This window comes from Rhea pennata, chromosome 11, assembly GCF_028389875.1.
Source record: "Rhea pennata isolate bPtePen1 chromosome 11, bPtePen1.pri, whole genome shotgun sequence".
Lineage (NCBI taxonomy): Eukaryota > Metazoa > Chordata > Aves > Rheiformes > Rheidae > Rhea > Rhea pennata.
In genome coordinates this window covers 4,919,695-4,938,537 of record NC_084673.1, presented here as the reverse complement: position 1 = coordinate 4,938,537, position 18,843 = coordinate 4,919,695, and the positions used below count along the sequence as shown (strand labels likewise).

General features: G+C 45.5%; 1 protein-coding gene across 4 annotated transcripts in view; it reads right to left on the bottom strand.

Moving 5' to 3' along the window:
• Positions 1-18,843, bottom strand: part of DOCK11 (dedicator of cytokinesis 11) — an 87,689-nt gene that overhangs the window by 15,046 nt on the left and 53,800 nt on the right. For 3 of the 4 annotated variants that reach the window (XM_062584852.1, XM_062584853.1, XM_062584854.1), the window contains exons 31-44: positions 18,297-18,475; positions 16,274-16,390; positions 15,473-15,548; positions 15,064-15,167; positions 12,894-13,005; positions 12,689-12,755; positions 12,123-12,170; positions 11,456-11,598; positions 10,381-10,496; positions 8,310-8,447; positions 3,063-3,245; positions 2,232-2,345; positions 189-404; positions 51-108 (exon numbers count right to left, since the gene is read on the bottom strand). In XM_062584852.1, the coding sequence (XP_062440836.1) occupies positions 51-108; positions 189-404; positions 2,232-2,345; positions 3,063-3,245; positions 8,310-8,447; positions 10,381-10,496; positions 11,456-11,598; positions 12,123-12,170; positions 12,689-12,755; positions 12,894-13,005; positions 15,064-15,167; positions 15,473-15,548; positions 16,274-16,390; positions 18,297-18,475 (1,671 nt within the window). Of the gene's footprint in view, positions 1-50; positions 142-188; positions 405-2,231; positions 2,346-3,062; positions 3,246-8,309; positions 8,448-10,380; positions 10,497-11,455; positions 11,599-12,122; positions 12,171-12,688; positions 12,756-12,893; positions 13,006-15,063; positions 15,168-15,472; positions 15,549-16,273; positions 16,391-18,296; positions 18,476-18,843 lie in introns of those variants that run through there. The other variant, XM_062584855.1, reaches the window with a different exon arrangement.

Here is an 18,843-nt window from a genome sequence, read left to right as displayed (position 1 = left end):
AAAGGTCACAGCATTATCTTCCTTGTGCCTCTCTAACAGTGAACACTTACTTTTCCTGTGAAGAAACTCTGCAACAAGGGCTGCTACATGAACATAACACATGGCTGCCTAAAAAGTACAAAGGGAAAATTAAAATGTCATCTGTACAGCCATCTGTTTATACATCATGTTTTTAATTACACGATTACCTCTGAAAAGTCTCCATTTTTCACGTGAATCTTTGCCATACTGTCCAGCCAAGTTTTCCGGAGCTCTGGAGTGCTTGCATAAGATTTAGCTAAGCTGTACTGTAGGTCTACCAGCATTTCTGGATCCTTTTCGTGTTCTTTCATTTGGGCGGTGGCCATAAGCACTGTACGGATTCTCTTCGTCAAATCTTTGACTTCAGAAGGAAAAGCCGTTGCCTGACACAGAACAAAACTAATTAGAAGCAAACACAGACACAGGAAGTGTCCCAGGCTTTGCCAAGACAGACCATCATTACCCTTAGAGCCAATATTCCACTTACTACCAACCTGAAAATGCAGAGCATGGGAGGTAACTGCAGTTTTTACCTTTGGCACTCACACTGTGTACAACGGAGAGTATTACATAGGCAACATCAGGCATTTCATTCTGGGTGTGCAAATCCTACTGATTGCTCAGGCTGAACTTTCCTGGCCATGCACAGCATGTCAGGCTGGTTATTCCTGTGCTGAAGTGAGGCAGGTACTTCAGTAACCTGCTGGGTTGGTGTGAGAGTGAGACAGAACTGCTCTGAGCATGCAAAGACCACTGAGAGGGGCTCTAAACCATTCCTGAACTAGCCTTCATTTCATTCAACATCCAGCGTGTTAGTCTCTGATGTGGTTGCTCTTTAATTCCTACAGCACCAGAAGACATCTGTAGAGCTTTCCACCACAGGAATATGATAAAAAGGAAAAGAGGAAAAACTAGATAATCACAGAATTACAGGGTCTAGTCCTATCCCCTGCTCAGAGCAGGGGGAACGTTGAAGATGAAGCCTGGGGCTCGTCCAGCCAAGCTCTGCTAATCCGTAAGGACAGAGATCTCACCTCCTTCAGGGCCCTGCCCTACAGCTACACCAGTCTCTTGGGGAAGAATGTTTTCTTCATGTAAAACTGGAATTTCCCATGCAGCAACCTGTGCCCACTGCCTCCTGTCCTGTGGTATGTACTTCTGAGAGGAGTCTGACTTCATCGTCCCTGCAACCTTCCTCTCTGGTAGTGGAAAGCAGCAGTTTGATCCTCCCTTAGCTTTCTCCTCTCCATGCTGTGCAAGCCTGGTTCACTTTCCCCCTCCTTGTGCTCCAGCCCCTAGCCATCTTCACGGCCATACGCTGCACCCTCTCCAGTTTGCTGAAGTCTCTCACATACTGGGGGGCCCACCACTGAGCACAATATTGGTATATAAACATATAAGAGATGTATAACAATGGTCCCATGACACAAAATACAATCAGCAAAGTGTGGCTCAGTGAAACCCTTTTAAACAAACGCCTACGTGCAGAAGAGAACCGAGGTCTTTGTCAGGTATGTCCTGAGTATAATTTTGTTTTATCATAATTCAACACCTAACTGAGGTTTCTCATTCCACCTTTAGGTCACAGGATGATCACACAACTGTAAAATACTGCTCATTTTTCTCTGTCTTACAACCATAAGGTACACAACAGTGCAAAAGTAGCAAAAGTATCTTGTTCAATGGGTTTGGCAGAAACCGTTCATTTTATTACAAGGTAGATAATTGTTTTCCAAAGAAATGCAGAGAGCAAAGTGAAAATACCTCACAACTATTAATCTCTATGAAGAGATTAATTTCTTAATACAGCTGAAAATCAATCAATCAATCAATTTTATTTCCAGCAAATTGGTACATCCAGGCAATAGAAATGCCAGGCCCTACCTGTCATCCCTCTCAGTGTTGGAAGTTCTTGGAAAGCTCTTTGGATAATCTTGAAAGCAATGTGTTGGGCAGAGCATAACCTGAATTACAGTGCTCCCTCCTTTTGGCTTTTAGCCTGATGGATGGAACATGAACTGCTTATGCAGCTGGTCATTCTCTTGCTGGCATAATCCTTGTTTACTGAACAAACACAGCCCAGCATGAGCTTATAAATCATACAATTCCATTCATTAGCTGTACTCTTAAATGCTGTTTTCTTGAGTGCTTCCCCACTCTTATCCCCAGGAGCTGATAGCACATGACATGATTCATTTTCTCCAACTTACCTTCATAGGTCTGTCACTGTTTGCAAAATTGTTAATGATGAGCAAGGAGTCCTGAAATCTTGTCCCACCACTGAGTGCCACATCTGCTATTAACTGGCTCACTGCAATTATTATCTGTCGGGAAAGGGCACGGGTATTATTAAAATAAGTCCTTGTAGAAGTGTTTTACTGTCACAGTTACATAAGATGTTCATACAAAAAGATCACGTCTTTCCCACGGTGCAAACAACAGTTGTTGTGGCTTCTCTGTCCCATCCTCCAGGGACAAATAGTCTCCAGAGTACCAAACAGCTTTGTTGAACAGCAAGCTCACATGATTAGCAATACAATGATCTTAATACAAATCCTAAGGCGATAGTTAGTATATCAGTTTTCTTCTTCTGCAATTTATTATAACCCCGATGGTATTCACCTGCCCCTCCAGGTATCTAAGTTTGCTTCAAAAAAGCAATATTGCAAAACAGCTCCAAAAAATTCCTCCTCCTGAGCCAAAGGCAGCTCTTCCTGCTATCCCTCCCACTCCATCCCAGCCAACCTCCAGGGCAGAGAGAGATCTTTTAGAAGTAATTCCAAAAAAATCAAAATTTTGGAGTCTGGGCCAATCAGTGAAAAGAGGAATTAGACAAAGCCTTGAAATCAAGAGGATTTTTGACCAATGGCAATATCTGATTTTGATTCTAAAATTGATGGTAATTTTAGAAGTATGTGACAAGTTCCTCTGGAGACATTAGATGACACGTAGCTATTTGGCCAATATACAGTCAAGCTCTTGATATGTAAGTTCATGAAGTCTGAGGGGGACTGCTCTCTATCTGTTTCCCATTCACTGACCTGAAGATGTGTTCTCAGAAATGTTCTCCTCTTGGTGAACTCAAAGTTATTTCTCATCAAGAGATACAGAAGAGCAGAAGCCTCGTTCCTAGTGGAAGCCAGCTTTGACGTGCAACACTTCAGGATCTCGTAGCAGAGGGCAGCACACATGTTCACCCTTCCCTTGAAAAATGCTGAGGGAAACTTCACAAGATATATGCAAGTATTACAGTATGCACTGCTAAATTACACCCACGGGGCTCAGATGGATGGGGGCTGAGGCGTTACACACTGGGCTCCATCCTGAATGGTCTGTATAAAACTTCTACTAGAGTTTTGTGCTGAAAAGTATTTATGGGAACGAATCCAGTGCCTATTTTTAACCATGTTTCCTAAAAGAGCGTGACCTTTGCTGTCCCGCTGTTTGAAGATACGTTCATGCATTCCATCTATCTTCTCCCCTAAAAACTTTGGTGTTCATTGGTAAATTCTCATTGAACTGGACAGGCAGAAGTTTCTTATGAATATCATAGAAACACGAGCAGCAGGGCAGAGGAGAGAGGTCCTTTGGACATTCCCACCAAGGGCTGCTGCGTGAGCCACCTGCGAATCCAAGAGCCCACCCGCAAGAGCGACTCTGCGGGGAGACATGGCCCACGATGCTCACCCAGCTGCGTTCACACGTCCCAAAGAAAAATGCCTAAATTCATACGACTGCCCTCAGGAAAGCAAACGAGAGGCTCGCTTGTCCTGGAGAACTGAAAACACGCAGCAAGGCTGCCCTGCCCCGCCATGGGCAGAGCTGGCCGCAGGCAGCAGCAGGGTAAACCCAAACCCTGGGGCGAGCTACCGGGCTGCGAGAGGGGCTCGGAGATCTACGTCAGGGCGAAGAAAGCAGAAGGGGAAGCCGGGCACCGAGCATTCACGCTGGCATGGCACGCGACTTCCTCACCACCCGCAGCAGCGGGGTCGACACGGGGAAGCAGAACCAGGAAGGGCTGGGCGACGGCGCGCAGCCCCCTCCGCAGCCGCGGCACCGACGCTTCCCAGGAGAGGAACGGAGGCTGTTTGGGCATCGCATGAGGGTGCTCCCTGCGTGAAAACACTCCCTTTCCAGTGGCTGATCCCCTTCGCATGCCCAGAGACCCCAGCGCCCGCTCCCGCAGAGGGAAACGTCACTGCCTCAATGATTCCCCCCCCACAACGTTCCCGCAGGGAGCCAGAGCGACGCGGGCTCCGGGCAGCAGCGCCTTGGGGACCGGCTCCCTGCAGCACCGGGAGCCTGGCATGGTTTGCTGAATGCACATGGGAGCCCAAATACCAGCAATTAAAAACGTAGAGTAAACAAATGCAATTACTCCCTCCACATGGCGCCTAGTGCTAGTCTACTCTGTTTATAAAGCATCTTCTCCTCCTTCTCGTTTATCTTGATATTTTATGGAGCTAAATGCCAGCAATGTCACCGAGAAAAAATATTTCACGGAATTTCTCGGAGGCAGAGAGGCAACAGAGGGAATCACATGTTTTTGTTCGTTCAGTGGAGAAATGTGCTCAGCTAATTGAAGACACAGTGGTCCTCATGGGCCATGGTCCAGGAGCCACATCTGCCTGCCCCAGCACCGACTCCTCAGGGGACACAATGACAAATACCGCCAGGGTATTCAGTCACCTCCTCCTAGTCCAAGCCTGAAGCCACTACCTCATCCCTCTACTCCTTGCACTGATTATGATTCAGAAAAGCTTGTAAGTACTGCTGCAGCCACCGCTATGGCGTGCTGGTGAAAAGGGTTTCCAACAGCCGTGAGCAGCTGTGGCCAGTCAGGCTATGCCATCGGAATTATACTGAGCCACACGGGTTACAAGGCAGTTGGAGCACGCTGCCCAAATACTTGGTGTTCACAGCCTCTGGCCAAAAATATTTTCAGGAAAAAAATATGGGAAAAGAAAAGAAGCAAATAACAGTCACAGTAACAGGGCCAGGCGTGCCACGTGCGCACTCAGGAAAGGGGCTGTTGAGTAATTGCTGCCTGTTGTAACGCAAGCCTTCTCCCATGGCAAGACAGAGTCATGCTCAGTTTGGGGCTAGCCCAGAGCAGGTCGCAGCGAGGTGGGATTGGGCAAGCGGGGGCAGCACATGGGCAACAAAAAAGAGGCAGTCAGTGCTTGTTTTCAATATGCAGCATTGCTTTCCTGCAGAGAAGAGGTTTTTCCAGGTGTTTCCAACCCAGTACTAGTGAGAGCAACTTTGCCCGGGAATCTGCTGCAGAACAAGTCCAAGATCCCTCCCCTGCGCCCTCCCCTCCACAGTGCACCAGCTCTGGGCGAAAATCTGTTCCTGGGGAGCCCGCATGCCAGGGTGACTCCCTTCTGGGGGACTGATCCTGAGCAGATGCAAACCCACTTGGTGCCGGGGCCAGAGCAGTGACCAAACACTTTACGCCTGCTGGAGATCTGGCCAGGTGCTGCCTGCAGCTCTCCAGCTGGCAGGAGAACATGAGCCGGAAAGTGCTGGGAAAGCGCATGTGAGAGGATGACTCTGCACTCCGGAGGAGCACAGCTCTGATCCAGCCCTAACACGGACAGCCACAGCAGGAGTCACCCAGACAGGCACTGAACGGGCACCGGGGCAGGGCAGCCACAGCAGGCAGGACTTCTTTGCAACCCCACAGGAGGCTGTAACCCCCGTCCCAGGGAGCAGCTGCCAGAGCAGGCGGCTACACACACTTCTCCATCACTCTTAGATCCATGCATCTGAGCCACTCAAACACAGGGGAAGCCAGTTTGCTGCAGGGCAGATTATCTGAACCCTTAATCTGTGCAGGTTTTCCTTCATAACTCTTAATTTAGTGACCATTCCCAAGCATGTAAATACATATTATCTATAACTGACACTCTGAAAGGAAAGATTTGGATTTTAAGAAAAATTAAGGTATAAAACAAAAGCAATCTAGCTTGACTGATTCTTCCTAGTCGGTAAAACAGAGGCAGCTTCCTTCCCAAATTCCTGCCACGCATGCATGCAAGCAGTATTCATTTTAAAACCAAACATGCAAACAATTACAGACCTTACTTGCTCTGCACTTTCTTAAGATTTCTTTTTCAAGTCTCTTGCCTATCAAGTAATCAAGTTGAATAGAAAAGTATTTTACAGATAGATTTTGGGATGCAGAACAACTATGAAACCAGGAAGCTTTTCTCCTCCAAAATCCACCGGCAATGCACAGACTACGTGACACACTTTGTGACACCAGATAAAAGAGGGATTTTTTCCATTGTTATTATTAGCTACAGAAGGCCATAAAAATGACAATGTTGTCATTTTTAACTGCCTCAAAGGTATGTTTCACTTTTGTTTTACCTGAAGTTAATACTGATACACTAACTAACCAGCTAACAGCAATATGAAACTCAAAACACAACAGTGCAGTTTTCACATATCAAAGCAAACTTGCAGAAAAACATGCTATCCTTGCACTTGTCATGAAACACAGTGATGCTGGCTATTTTATTGTCACTTCAGGACTTAGAAAAGCACTTTAGAGGACTTAAAAGGAAGTCTGGAACCCATGTGGTTACAGAGTTGGCAAAGAAAATGCTTCCTTATAGATATCATCTGCTGGGCTCATATCTTGCTTTTACAGAAGTAACACTGTGTCCTGTCTTAGGGGAAATGTGAAAAATTAACCACAATCAAATTTTCAAATCTCTGAAGACCCATGATGCCAATGTGGATTCAGGCTGACATAAATCCAAGAAAACTACCCAACTGCCCATCCTTGGCAAAGACGGCAGCCAGTATTACTGTAATCATTGCTTTGCAAAGTAAGCAAGTAACCTCTGAAGAGCTCCAAGTTTTGAAAGCTGATGGTGAGATCAGACTGAGCAGGTGTGCAGGCTTGGCTTCATGACTAAACAGCCACAGAAAATTGGCCAGAGAGGCAAGAAAAGTCTCTTATTTGCTATAAGCAAGAAAAATACTTTGGGCTAAACGTACTTTTATCTAAAAATGGAAAGAGAGACAGAGAAAAAGACTGTGCGGGTGTATGCAGATCTGCAGCAGGACATATTTCAAGGCTAAGCAGATGAAGAAGATGAAGAAGAGTCGAGCAGAGAACTTAAAAGACTCTGGTAAAGGTAGAACAAAAAACAGGTAAAATAAAAAGGTAGAGTATTAAACCTTGTAGAACTGAGTGATTCCTGATAGTGTCTACTCACAATTTGGCAAGCTTTAAGAGGTCCCATTGAAAAACACCATGAAAATATGGTGTTTTTCACCATTCGGTCTGGAGCCAGGTGGATAGCTAGGAGGACTTCTATATTTTCTTGCTTCTTTTGTGCCTGCTTTAGCCAAAAATCAGCCCTAGGGATATTCACACTACCTCTTAGCTTTACTGTGTGGATCCAGTAAAATGCTCATAGCACAGACTTTTTTCTACTTTTGTAGGGTGGAAATGCTGCTTTAGTATCAAACTTGGTTCAGTGACTAGTACAAGGCACTTTTGCCAGCAATACTTCTTAGATCATTTCAATCACATATTGTGCTACCTGGCTGCAATCTTAAGCCACATGGATTTAATTCATTAAGCAAAATTAGCCAATTAAGTGTTGTATTCAAGTGATTTGGTAGCTTTTAATTCATTTTAAATTGTCATAACTGTGCAGCATGGAAGCAATGGAGGTTTGCACGCCTATCTGGTCTAAAAGAACGTGTTTATAAGCAGCAGCAGGTTTTGACAAGCAAGAAGGTAAATGTTAGCAATAGCATCAGTCACAGCTCATATGTGGTTAGCTACTGCTTTGACTCTGCCTGAGCTCAGGGAATTAAGCAGCCTCACTGTGTTCCGGGGCTTGGGAAGTCAAAAGGCTGTAGAAAGAGGTCCAGCTGTTACAACCCTTTCTCAAACGCAGCCTGAAGCTAGTGGATTAGCAGGTCCAGTATGTAAGTATTATTCTGGCAACAGCTTTGTTAGTGATGTTGCCTCTTTGGGGAAAAAATTCAAGAAACATCAGCTTTTGGTGGAACTGACAATAGTCTTTAATAAGAGCTTTATGATCAAGGCAAATGAAGGAAATACTGGAGATTTCTCTGTTTCATGGTATACAAGGAGCAACAACTGCTGAAAAAGACAATCTAACCTGAGCTCATTTTTAAATTGGTGAAGAATTTGTTTTCTAAACTCATCTTCAAACAGCACAAAATGGCATATTGGTCTCTTCTTTCAAGCCTATGTAAATTCTATAGCACCTTTGGAGTTATGTATTACATACCTTGCTAATGAAAGCTCTTAGAGAGGCGAACACGTGCTTAAGAGCTGCTTCCGATTGCCCATTTTTGAGAAAAGCAAGATGAATATCAAAAACCTTCTTCATGAGTGGGTTATGGCCATCGTTGCTTAACAGCTGGGTCTGGAAAGCAAGGAGAGAATTAACTTTGCAGAAACATCGTGCCTGAAGCTGGAAATGGTGGAGATAACTTTACATAATGAATCGCATCAATTCTTAAGCCAGATAAGGAACAGGGATATTTTTATAGCAGAAAATAAAACAAAAATATCTAACTACTTTTGCATCATTAATCAACATCTAACTCGATTATCTGCACAAATTTTCACCAGTTCCCAGAGTCATTTTAAATAAAACAGGCTATTATCAGCATAGCTCTCATTCTTATTTTTCCTATTTCTTTTTATGAGTCTCAACGAGTGTTTTATTTGCAGCTCAAGAAGAGAGAGAGAGAATGACATTAACACATCTTTTCACTGGAAAGATTCTTAGCTGTAGCAAATCAGTACAGTTCCCTTGCCTTTGTAAAATCTTGGCAGTTTGCACCTTCTGGGAACCCACCTCCCTCTTCCCCTTCCCCTACACAAAGATGATAAAACACAGTTACCTAGAGAGGATTAAGAAACTTGGTGTCAGAGTTATTTTGCCTATTTCTACTTTTTCTGCATAAAGACTTTTTTCCAGAGCAGAAAAGGAGGATTTCGGCCCCTTCCTGAAACTCTAAAAGTTTGCATTACCGGGAAGTCCCTGACAAACAACCACTGTGTGTGTACCTACCAGCTTTACCCAATGACTGCGGCACATTCAAGCCCTCAGGGATGGCTCCTGCCTGCGGCCATCCTTGGAGGCCTGGCACTTCACGGCCGTCTGGCAGGAATGTGGAAGCCCTATACTCATAGGATATCAACCATCTCTATTTGATTGCCAGCCGCAGGGTTGCACATGTTCGGATTTGTCTTTGACATCTCATACACATCTTGTGGAGTTGGGTAAGTTTACAACCCATACTCAATTGAAGGATCATACTCAACTGAGCCCCACTTACTCTATTGATAAGAAAAGCATCAGCACTTTTACTGCAGTATAGACCATACTTCTGTGTGGTAACACTGTATGAGCGTAAAAGCAAAGCAGAAGCCCAATAAAGCGGAAGGGAATCCAGTCTATCCTGTGGTTTGAAAATCACATTGTTTTGTGGTTCAGCTATATTCAAAAAGAGGCAACTGTGAATGTCAAGGAGGTTTTAACTCTTCCTTCTAAAACCTTCCGCTGTTACCAAGCTATTACACAGTAATTTAATTTATGCACTGAAGTTGGTCTGTTGCTCTGTAACAGAAGCAGAGGATAAGATCTCTCTCATTACATTGTTCAATATATCTAAAAAGGAGGTCTTCGCTGTGCTTACTCTTGTATCCTTGTCCATGTGATATTATGCAAGACACTGCTATGAGTGTGTTCCTCTAATCACATTCTGAGGAAGAGATTTGCTGGAGCAATATTTCAACATTTTGTTGCCAACCTGGAGCTCTCTCAACAGAGGTTTGATTCCTGTGGATGTCAATGACTGCCAAAAGTATGATTCACAAAATGGAGAAGATTTATACTGGTGGTGCAGGTCCTGTCTGAACTGGTAATGGCAACTGGAATGCCTTTGCCTAGAGACATCTGTGTGCAGCAATTCAGAGAAATCCGGGCCTCGCTTCCAGGCAATTACTGGTAGAAAATAGAGATCTAGCATTCTTAGAACAGTCTATTTCCCTCTTCTCTGGTCCCTCCTTTCTCTATGATGCACATTTCCTCTTATTCTATTTTTGTAATGCCTACACTCATGGTATAATGCCCACATAATTTTCTCTGGTCTTGCAGTTTAGAACAAACTGTAGAATTGCATAAGTGCATAATTATTCTGAAATCCCGTGAAACACTCAGCGTTTTGGAAAGTAAGCAAACTGCCAATCATTTGCCTTCCATTCTCTAGGAGAATGGATCACCAAAATGAACAAACATACAGAAACAGAACATGTTTCTCTACAGCATTTTTAATTCTAGTGCTGACCTTGAAACTTTGAGTGAAAAAAGAGATGGTGTCCAGGACAGTCAGGCACACTTCGGTGGCAATATTGCCCTCCAGTAACGCCTGGTGCACAATATCGGCTTCTGACGTGCCTGCATCTGGGGACAGAAAGAAAATCAGGAGCAAATGGTGTTCAACACTGCAGCTCCCACAAAACCTAAAAGCTGATAAATATATAAGTTTCTCCATGTATGCTGGAAGATGAGGTAAGATTTAGAGACACAGTCTCTGTTGATGCTCTCCAAGAAAACAAATGTCAGTATCTTAACTTAATCTCATTGTGTTCAAAATCAGACAGGGAGGGTGTCAGGGGGACTGGGACAAACTCTTTTCAGTGGTCCCATGTGACAGGACAAGAGGCAGTGGGCAGAAACTGAACCACAGGAAGTTCTGCCTGAACGTGAGGGGGAATTTCTTCACTGTGAGAGTGACAGAGCACTGGAAGAGGTTGCCCAGAGAGGTTGTGGAGTCTCCTTCTCTGGAGATATTCAAGGCCTGTCTGGATGCAACCCTGTCTAACATGCTCTAGGTAACCCTGCTGAGCAGGGAGGTTGGACTAGATGATCTCCAGAGGTCCCTTCCAACCTTACTGATTCTATGATTCTATGAATGAGGTGCCCAAGTGGCATCCATGAACGGGAAACAGCAGTGTGCCCCAGGGGGGTGAAACTCAGCCACGTCGAGAGACTTTAGGGAGCATGTCCTGGTGCAGGTCTCGGCATAGGGCCGAACTACTCCCCTAGGGCTGCTCTTCCACCTGTCCTGCTCAGTGCCCAAACTAGAGGGTCTCCTGCACCCACTATCAGAGAGGGAGCTGAGTCAAGACTAGTGAGAGGAAAAAGCTGTGCAGATACTAATTCCAGGGCTGATTTTTAAAGGACTGTCTGAAATTCCTCCCCTCCCTTCCTCAAATATAGGAATGTTGCAGAGAGACCAGTGATCATGGTACTTCTCCAGAGTTTAGACATCCAAAAGCAACAAGGAGCAAATGGAAAAAGGCTGCATGCAGTTTAAGAGGCTAAAACTCCACAGTCCCACTTCACTCCTCTATACATACTGTGATTGAGAGTGAAGGAGGTCTCCAAGCTGCCCAGATGCTGAAGTCGCACCTGCATCCCTCCAGGTCTGCTGCGGAGTGCTGGCATCGTCTGAGATTTCCTATCGACTCCCACATGCTTGGATAACCAGGCATCGTGCACCCTACAAGGGCAAACTAAGGCTGAGGATTTGGATGAGCAGCAGCAGCCACACCACTACAGGTTACACGAGGCACCGGGCAGGAGTCCTGGCCTCCCTCCAATCTGCTAACCTCACGCTGGACAATCCCAGCAGGGCTGACCGAGCTGCCTTGGTCTCAGCAGAACTGGTCTTGCCTGCACCAGATGGTCCTACAGCTAATGAAGCAGCAGGGTTGCTGCTCAGCGCCACCAAGACAGAGCCCGCACTTGCGTTTCTCCTGCACTGACTGCAAGGGCCATTGCAAACACATGCAGGCAGTTGGCAGCACCTCAGTCTCGTACTGGCCCTGGAGGGAAGTGGCAGGGTGCTAAGATGATGGGATGCTGCCCTGGCTTCAAGGCAGTGAGCAGCATCCCGTCCCCCTGCCGGCCCCGCAAGCTTCCTGCGTGCTCACGTTGGCCTGGCACTGGTGCCCAAGCTCCCTTCCTGCCGCAGCCGGGAGTGCAGGCAGGGGCCCGCGATGCCCCGGCAGAAGAGTACGCTACCTGGCAATATTTCTCTTCCCCACGTATCTGAAGTGAAATAAACACACTCTAGAAAGAAGAAGAAGAAAAAAAAAAAGTGTTACAGATTCTGCAGATCTGAAATGTTTTGTGTCATTCCTAATCGACCCTGTCCTTGCCTGTGGACACACTTCTCTGCACATGTGTGTTTAGGGCTTGTGTTTAAGCTTTCCTTGACCTCATACCCATGGTCTCCGAACCCTACGGCGCACCCCTGCCTCCCCACCCATCTCTTCCACCAAGCTGGCTGCAAAGTGGAGGTGGCACCAGCTGCTGCAGGTGCTGGCGCTGTGAGCCATGCTCTCCCGTGGGCAGCTGGGCTCCACAGCTTGGACTGCTGTGTGCAGGACAGCAGCCACTCCGCCTTGCTTCAGTGATAGAAATTGCCCTTAGAGGAGAAAACTATTTCACTATATCCTGGCCAGACACCTCTAGTACTGCACAGGAATGGGTGCATCTTGAGAAGCACAGGGCAGTCATTTCTTCTTTGTCAATACTGCATGCCACGAGGGTGCAAAGGTGTGGTGTTCGAGGCTCCTGATACTCACTCCAGAAGCATAAGGACATTTATCAGCTCTTGCGGGGAGAATTTGTTCCAGTAAGCTAGAAGAGTATCTGAAAGGAAAAAAAAAATCCAGTGACATAAAAACATCCAAACAAACATATCTTCTAGACTAAAACAGTTGGTGATGGTCTCTTGCCTTTCTGGCTGCCCACCCCAGTGCACACCCCCAGCGTGCGAGAGCCACCAACCTTCAGAGATCATCTTCACAATGTAGAGGTAGCACATCAGGAGCATGCGGATCTCAAACTGGTCCAGACGGCTGCAGTGCGACACGCTACTCCTCGTGGAGCTTCTGCGGATCTAACGAGACACAGAGGTGATGAAGAGGCCAGCAGCAGTGGCCAAGGAGGCTTAGACTGTGTGAGAAGGGAGCATGGGGCCAGATACTACGTGGGACAACATGGGCACAGCAAACTGCGCACTTGCTGGGCATGCTGGTGTTTCTGTTCTTCCCCTTGTGTGCACAGCCCAACAGCACCGCACACGACATGCTTTGGAGGCATCTCACCCATCAGGGCTGCTGCTCATCCAGCAGGCACTTGTCTGGAAATCCTGGATAAACGGCCAAATTCTTTTCTGCCCAGAAAAAACCTCCTGGGTGGAGAAGGATGACATTTCCCACTAAACACACAGAAATTCTGCTTTCACTTCCCTTGCTTTCTAAAGTTTTCTAGAACTTTTAAGCTCCATGACATTTTTGAAGTCATTTCTTGTCAAACAAAATAGTTAATTAGCTTTCAAGATGCAAAGCAAGATGCTAACTTTGTTTAAATAGACACATTTCAAAACAAAATGTCACAGTGAATAGAAAAATAGGAGCTTTTAGCTTAAAAAAGAATTGTAAATCTTTTTTTGATTTTTAGAAGTGCTTTTACCCTCCTCCCCATTTGATGACTTAGACAAAGAGAGCTGAAATACTTCTGGTGAGTCAATCTGTGTGGGAAAGGCTAATTATTCTGCGGTGGGAAAGATTAGACTTTTAAAGTTTCACCAAATTTTTTTTGCTTTGTCTCTGCAAGCCTTTGCCATATCCTCTGACAAATGGATACAGTTAAGCTCTAAGCAGGACCCTTCTTTTTAAGCTGTGCCTCACATGTTTGGAGAGCTACCCAGAGGTCTTATTTGTTGTTCATTCTATGAATGTGAGTCATAAGAAAACAGAATTAAACATTCACTTTAGAACTGGAGATTCAGGGCTATAGCCAGAACTGTACTGCTGACCCCTGCCAAGCCATCGAGTCAGCCCACAACTCACCCAAAGAGACAGTGTGCCTTGCCTCTGTTCAGCAGCTTTAAAGCTGTGCACCTCCACTAGAGACCTTGTCACAGCAGTGCGTTTAAATAGCTTTGTGGATATGACATTTATTACTATAAAAGCAGTTTTCGACTACTCTGAAAAAATGTACCTTCTAGGACATAGAAGAGGGTGATGAGAACTGAGCTGAAAACAACAATGCTTCCCACCCAGCCAGGCACAGCTGATGTATATCCTTAAGAGCTTTGCTGCATACAAACATTTTGATATTCAAATGTTTGGCTAAACTCGGTCTTGTATTTTCATGATTCGTGCAGCGGAGCCGGGAATGCTCCACCTTCTCCTGAGCCTGTCAGGACACTGCTGGTAGCAGCCCAGATAATCGCTGCCTTCCTTATCACAAAGGCCAAAGCTGTTAAAGGCGCAGGAATGATGCATGCCAACTCAAGACATCTGCAAAGTGCCTTGAGGAAAATCAGAGCCGGGTTGCACAAATACCTGATTTCCACATGTGTAATCTGGCAACAAGGAGAGTACGCACTCTTTGAACGCTTGAGGTCAGACCTCTTTGTGGTTTGACCACAGTCACTTACTGCAAATTTGGGATTATGGTCGTTAAGCTGCACTGGTTTTCCTACAAGTGTCTCATCTCTCAAGTCAATGGTCACGGGAAGTATCATGTCACGGTGTTTTGCCTTCCAGCTGGGCTTGGACACAGGCTCCCAGCACCACATAAGGCACTGCTCAGCCAGGCTCAAACCCATCCAAGCACAGAAAATACATCTGTGTACAGATAAGCGCACTGCGGGAGCAGAGTTTTCCCTGCAGATTTTGTCTTTCATGTTTAATAAGTCAGTTTTTAACAATTTGTATTTTTGGCTCAGAGATTTTTAAAGACAAAAAGCATACCAGATCAGTGAGTCTGACCTCCTTGATTAAATATGAATTCGTTTGCTTCAAATGGAGATATTTTTAAGCTGACTCTTGAGAACACGATCTCAGGGAGCTCCTCCTCCCTCCCACCTTTCTTTTCTGGCACAGCCTGGGCATGGGCCACAGATCTGTGCAGTGAACATCGTTCCTTCTAACCCCAAATACATTACATTTTCGCACTGATCCGGGGAACCCGTTGCCCCCTCCGAGTTCAGGGATCCTTTCGAGTCTTCTCTCTTTATCTCATGCCCATTTGGAAGTGCTGCTCCACAGGCTGTAAAAAAAACCCAAAGAAACCAACCCCACAATGATACTGTTTGCACCTGCACTCTGCAGGGCACTGGCCCATCACTGACATTGCACAGAGCAGGTCATGCGGAGAGAATAAATGCGGATGTGGTGGAAAGAGCAGCTAGGGTCGCACAACATTCAGGGAAAAGAATATGAGCTCTGAGAGGAAGTTTGTCTTCTGAGAGGAGGTTTTGGGTGAGGGCTGTTTACCAGCTGTGAAGTACTGAGCACTAGTAATAGTTTAATTTAAAATAGTGAGAAAGTTAAAGTTCAGAAAAATTAATTTACCTGTATCTTTGTCTGCAATCAGACTGGATCTGTTTGAGGGGGATGCAAAATTGCACACGAATTCATCTCTGGATGCCTGCAAAGCAATAAGAGGCTTTTTTTCTACCAGTGGAAGATAATACCTCTTCAAAGTATGGAAGAGAATAATGAAATAAAAAAGCAAATTAGAGTAGCCTTGTAAAAGCTGATTAAAAAAAAAAAAAAATCTATTTTCTTACTTCCATAACAAGGATACAAATGACCTGGGGAGCTGTACAAAGAATGGCTGTACAAACATACTGAAGTTATAGCAATTTTTTCCTTACTTTTTTAATCTTTTGATTTGAAATTATTTGTTTCATTTGAATACCTTTCTTTTTTTTTTTTTAATTTTGCTCTGAACAAGGAGGAATGCCTGGCCTGCAAGACTGAGCCAGCCTGGAAACCACACTGCCCTCAGGCAGACAGGCAACTGCCAAGTTAAGTTGCCGGAGTATAAGGCTGAGTTATAACTCATTGCACACAGAGGGACTTGCCTCATCTCACCTCACAATATTGGACACATAGCAAAGGGATACAGTAGAGGCAAGCAAAAGGCTTGCTATCGTACCCAGTGCTGCAAACAGAACAACCGCTCAGGAAAAGCAAAATGAAAACAAGCAAGCACATTACTGGGCTGCGGGGAGGAAAAAAAAAAAAAACAGTTGTTTCCAAAGCTAAGGCCAGCTGCGGACAGTTCAAGCTGCACGGTGGTGGTGGGGGGCACGGGGCGAGCAGGGCCGAGGAGGGAAGAGCGAAGAGCGGTCGCCGGGCTTTGCTCACCGGGCTGCTGGCGGTCGTGCCGGGGCAGAGCGTGTCGCGGCCAGCCACGCGCTGGATGTTCTCCAAGAGCAGCCCAAACAGTGGCAGGTAGAGCTGAGCGATCTTTGCCTGCTGGTTCTGAAACACAGTCAGGGAGGAAAACGTAGGTAAGAGTCCAGGGTTTCAACAGCCTGAGGGTAAAAAAGGAAAACTCTTCAGCCATTTTTTTTTTTAAGAGGCTACACATGATGTCTGTGAGGATGTGGGATCTTTTGGCTTCTCATTTCCCCTTGCAGAGCTGCACTTAGGTGTTACTTTCCAGCAGCTAGCTTAGGGCAGACAGAGATCTTGAAGGCTGAGCAACATTCCCAGTCATAGAGGAAGCATGACAAACTAAATCTCAGATTTCCTGGCTGGCACTTCACTTGCACAGGTTGATTTTCAAGCGCAACACCCACGAGCAATGAAAAAAAAAAATTCATTCCTTGCCGCATGATGACTATTGCTTCCAGGCAGGAATTATCCATAAAAATGCTCCTGGATGAAGCAGTTTGTAGGAATGGGTTACTTGGACTGACTGATACGCATCTGTTTTTCAGGTTTTGAAATGATTGAGAATGGTCCACCTGACCTTTTCTAAATGCAAGGCTTCCACACCCCAAACTCTTTTTTGGTAAAAATTGATTACTCTGGACTAGAAAAGTTAAAAAATACATAAGGCTTGCAAATTGTATCGCATGTTTGGACTGATACAAGAATTTAACCTTTTCTTCTGGTTCGGGATGACAAAAATAAAAGAAATCTTGAAAACGTCCAAGGGTTGAGAAAACCCTCTCTGAGCTGTTCTATGGCAACGAACACAGGATTTCTGCAGCTGGAGAGAGCCTGTGCCAGCAGCTTTGGGCACATCCAGACCATCCCGCCAGAGAGGTGACATCTCACTCCCAGCTCCAGGCAGGCAGCTGAACATCCTGCCCCAGCACCAGCCAGACTCCCGGCCACACAGCTCTGAGCACAATGCATGTACAAAAATTCAGTGGGGCTAATTTTAAGATAGGCACCCAGAAGAGCAGGCCATCTCTGATCCAGCCTCAGCAGAGAGCTGGCAAGTCACTCCTGCCGTACCATGCCTCGCTGCCCAACACGTGCTGTGGTGCTGCATCCAGGCAGTGCAATCACCAGGGATTTCACTGCAGAGAGAAGCAAGCCCATCTCCCATGCAGCCCTTGCAGCTGTGCTGCCAAACATGCCAAGAAGGGAGAGGAGGGGAGCTGGTTCCAGTCCATGCAAAAGGGCAGGAGTCCCTGGCACATGGGGCTCACTTCTCCCAGCCTTCGGGTCCAGGAAACGATTCATGTTCCCAGATCAAAACCAGGAATGCAGTGGATTAGCAGCATTTGGAAAAGCTAATCTTTCAACAGAGACTAGCTTTCAGCCTAGAGCAAGAACAGGCAGTATCTGCTCAGGTAGCTCCATGCTTTCAAGAATAGGTGGTTCAGCATAGATCAGCATCAAGAAAGGAAACAAGCCAGTCTGAGCTCTTGCAGTGACACTACACGCTAATCCTCTGCCTGAAGAAAGCTGAAGAGCTACCCAGCAGAAACCCAGCATCCTCTGAGAATGCTCTCATTCACCAATTAGTAAAACATGCAGTTAACTTGTAATAGAGATGAGTCCTGTTTCCTAATTAGAGTATATTAATGCAGGATATTAATTTAGCTCCAAGTCCAGAAGAATAGTGATGTTGCTTAATTTTGAATAGCCTCCTGGCTAATAGCACTCACAAGTTCCGTACTGGCTCAGGGCTTTATTACCTAAATACTCAGCATGGATAAGAGTGCTGCAATTAGCAGACTTCATTATCTGTATTCCTTGATCATTCCTTAGAACTATTACTGTAATGCTGTAACTATCAGTGACTCTAATTACTTTTTAGAGAACTGAGTACCCCAAAATGCACCATGCAAAAATCTAAAACTCTGATGTGTGTCTTCGTAGGAAATTCAAGGATATTATGTTCAAAAACCAACAAAATATGCCTGACCTTGTGCTGGTATCTGTTGTCGAAGGCATGCTTTATCAAGAGATTTTTTAAGACTGCGATGGCTGTATATCTGATATCATAGTTGTCCTGCAAGGCAACAGAGGCTTCTCTGAGAAGCATCCCCACCAGGAAGTGATGCTTGCAATACTCATCAGTTAAACTGTATTCAAGATTTACATCTGAAAGAAACAGCAAGGCAGTGGTTAAGGGAACCTGTTCATAGAATCTATTCGGAGTAAGACAGAATGGTCAGGTAAGACAAAATAGTCCACAAGGATGATTTATCACTCGCTCTCCTATGGTACAGGAATCTTTTAATAAGGCTGAACTGACTACAGCCTTTCCTCCCAGTAGATTAAGCCATACCAAAGAACTTGTCAACTTCCAGCTCAGGCTAATCATTAATTTTGGCCCTCACTGTTTCAGCAGCAGCTAAATGAAGGATCTCTATGGTGTGATGCTTTTCAAACCTCTGTGCTCCAGAGACTAACAGTAAAGCCAGAGATGGATGACCCAGGGAAGGAAGCTCTACTTACTGTGCAGGGAC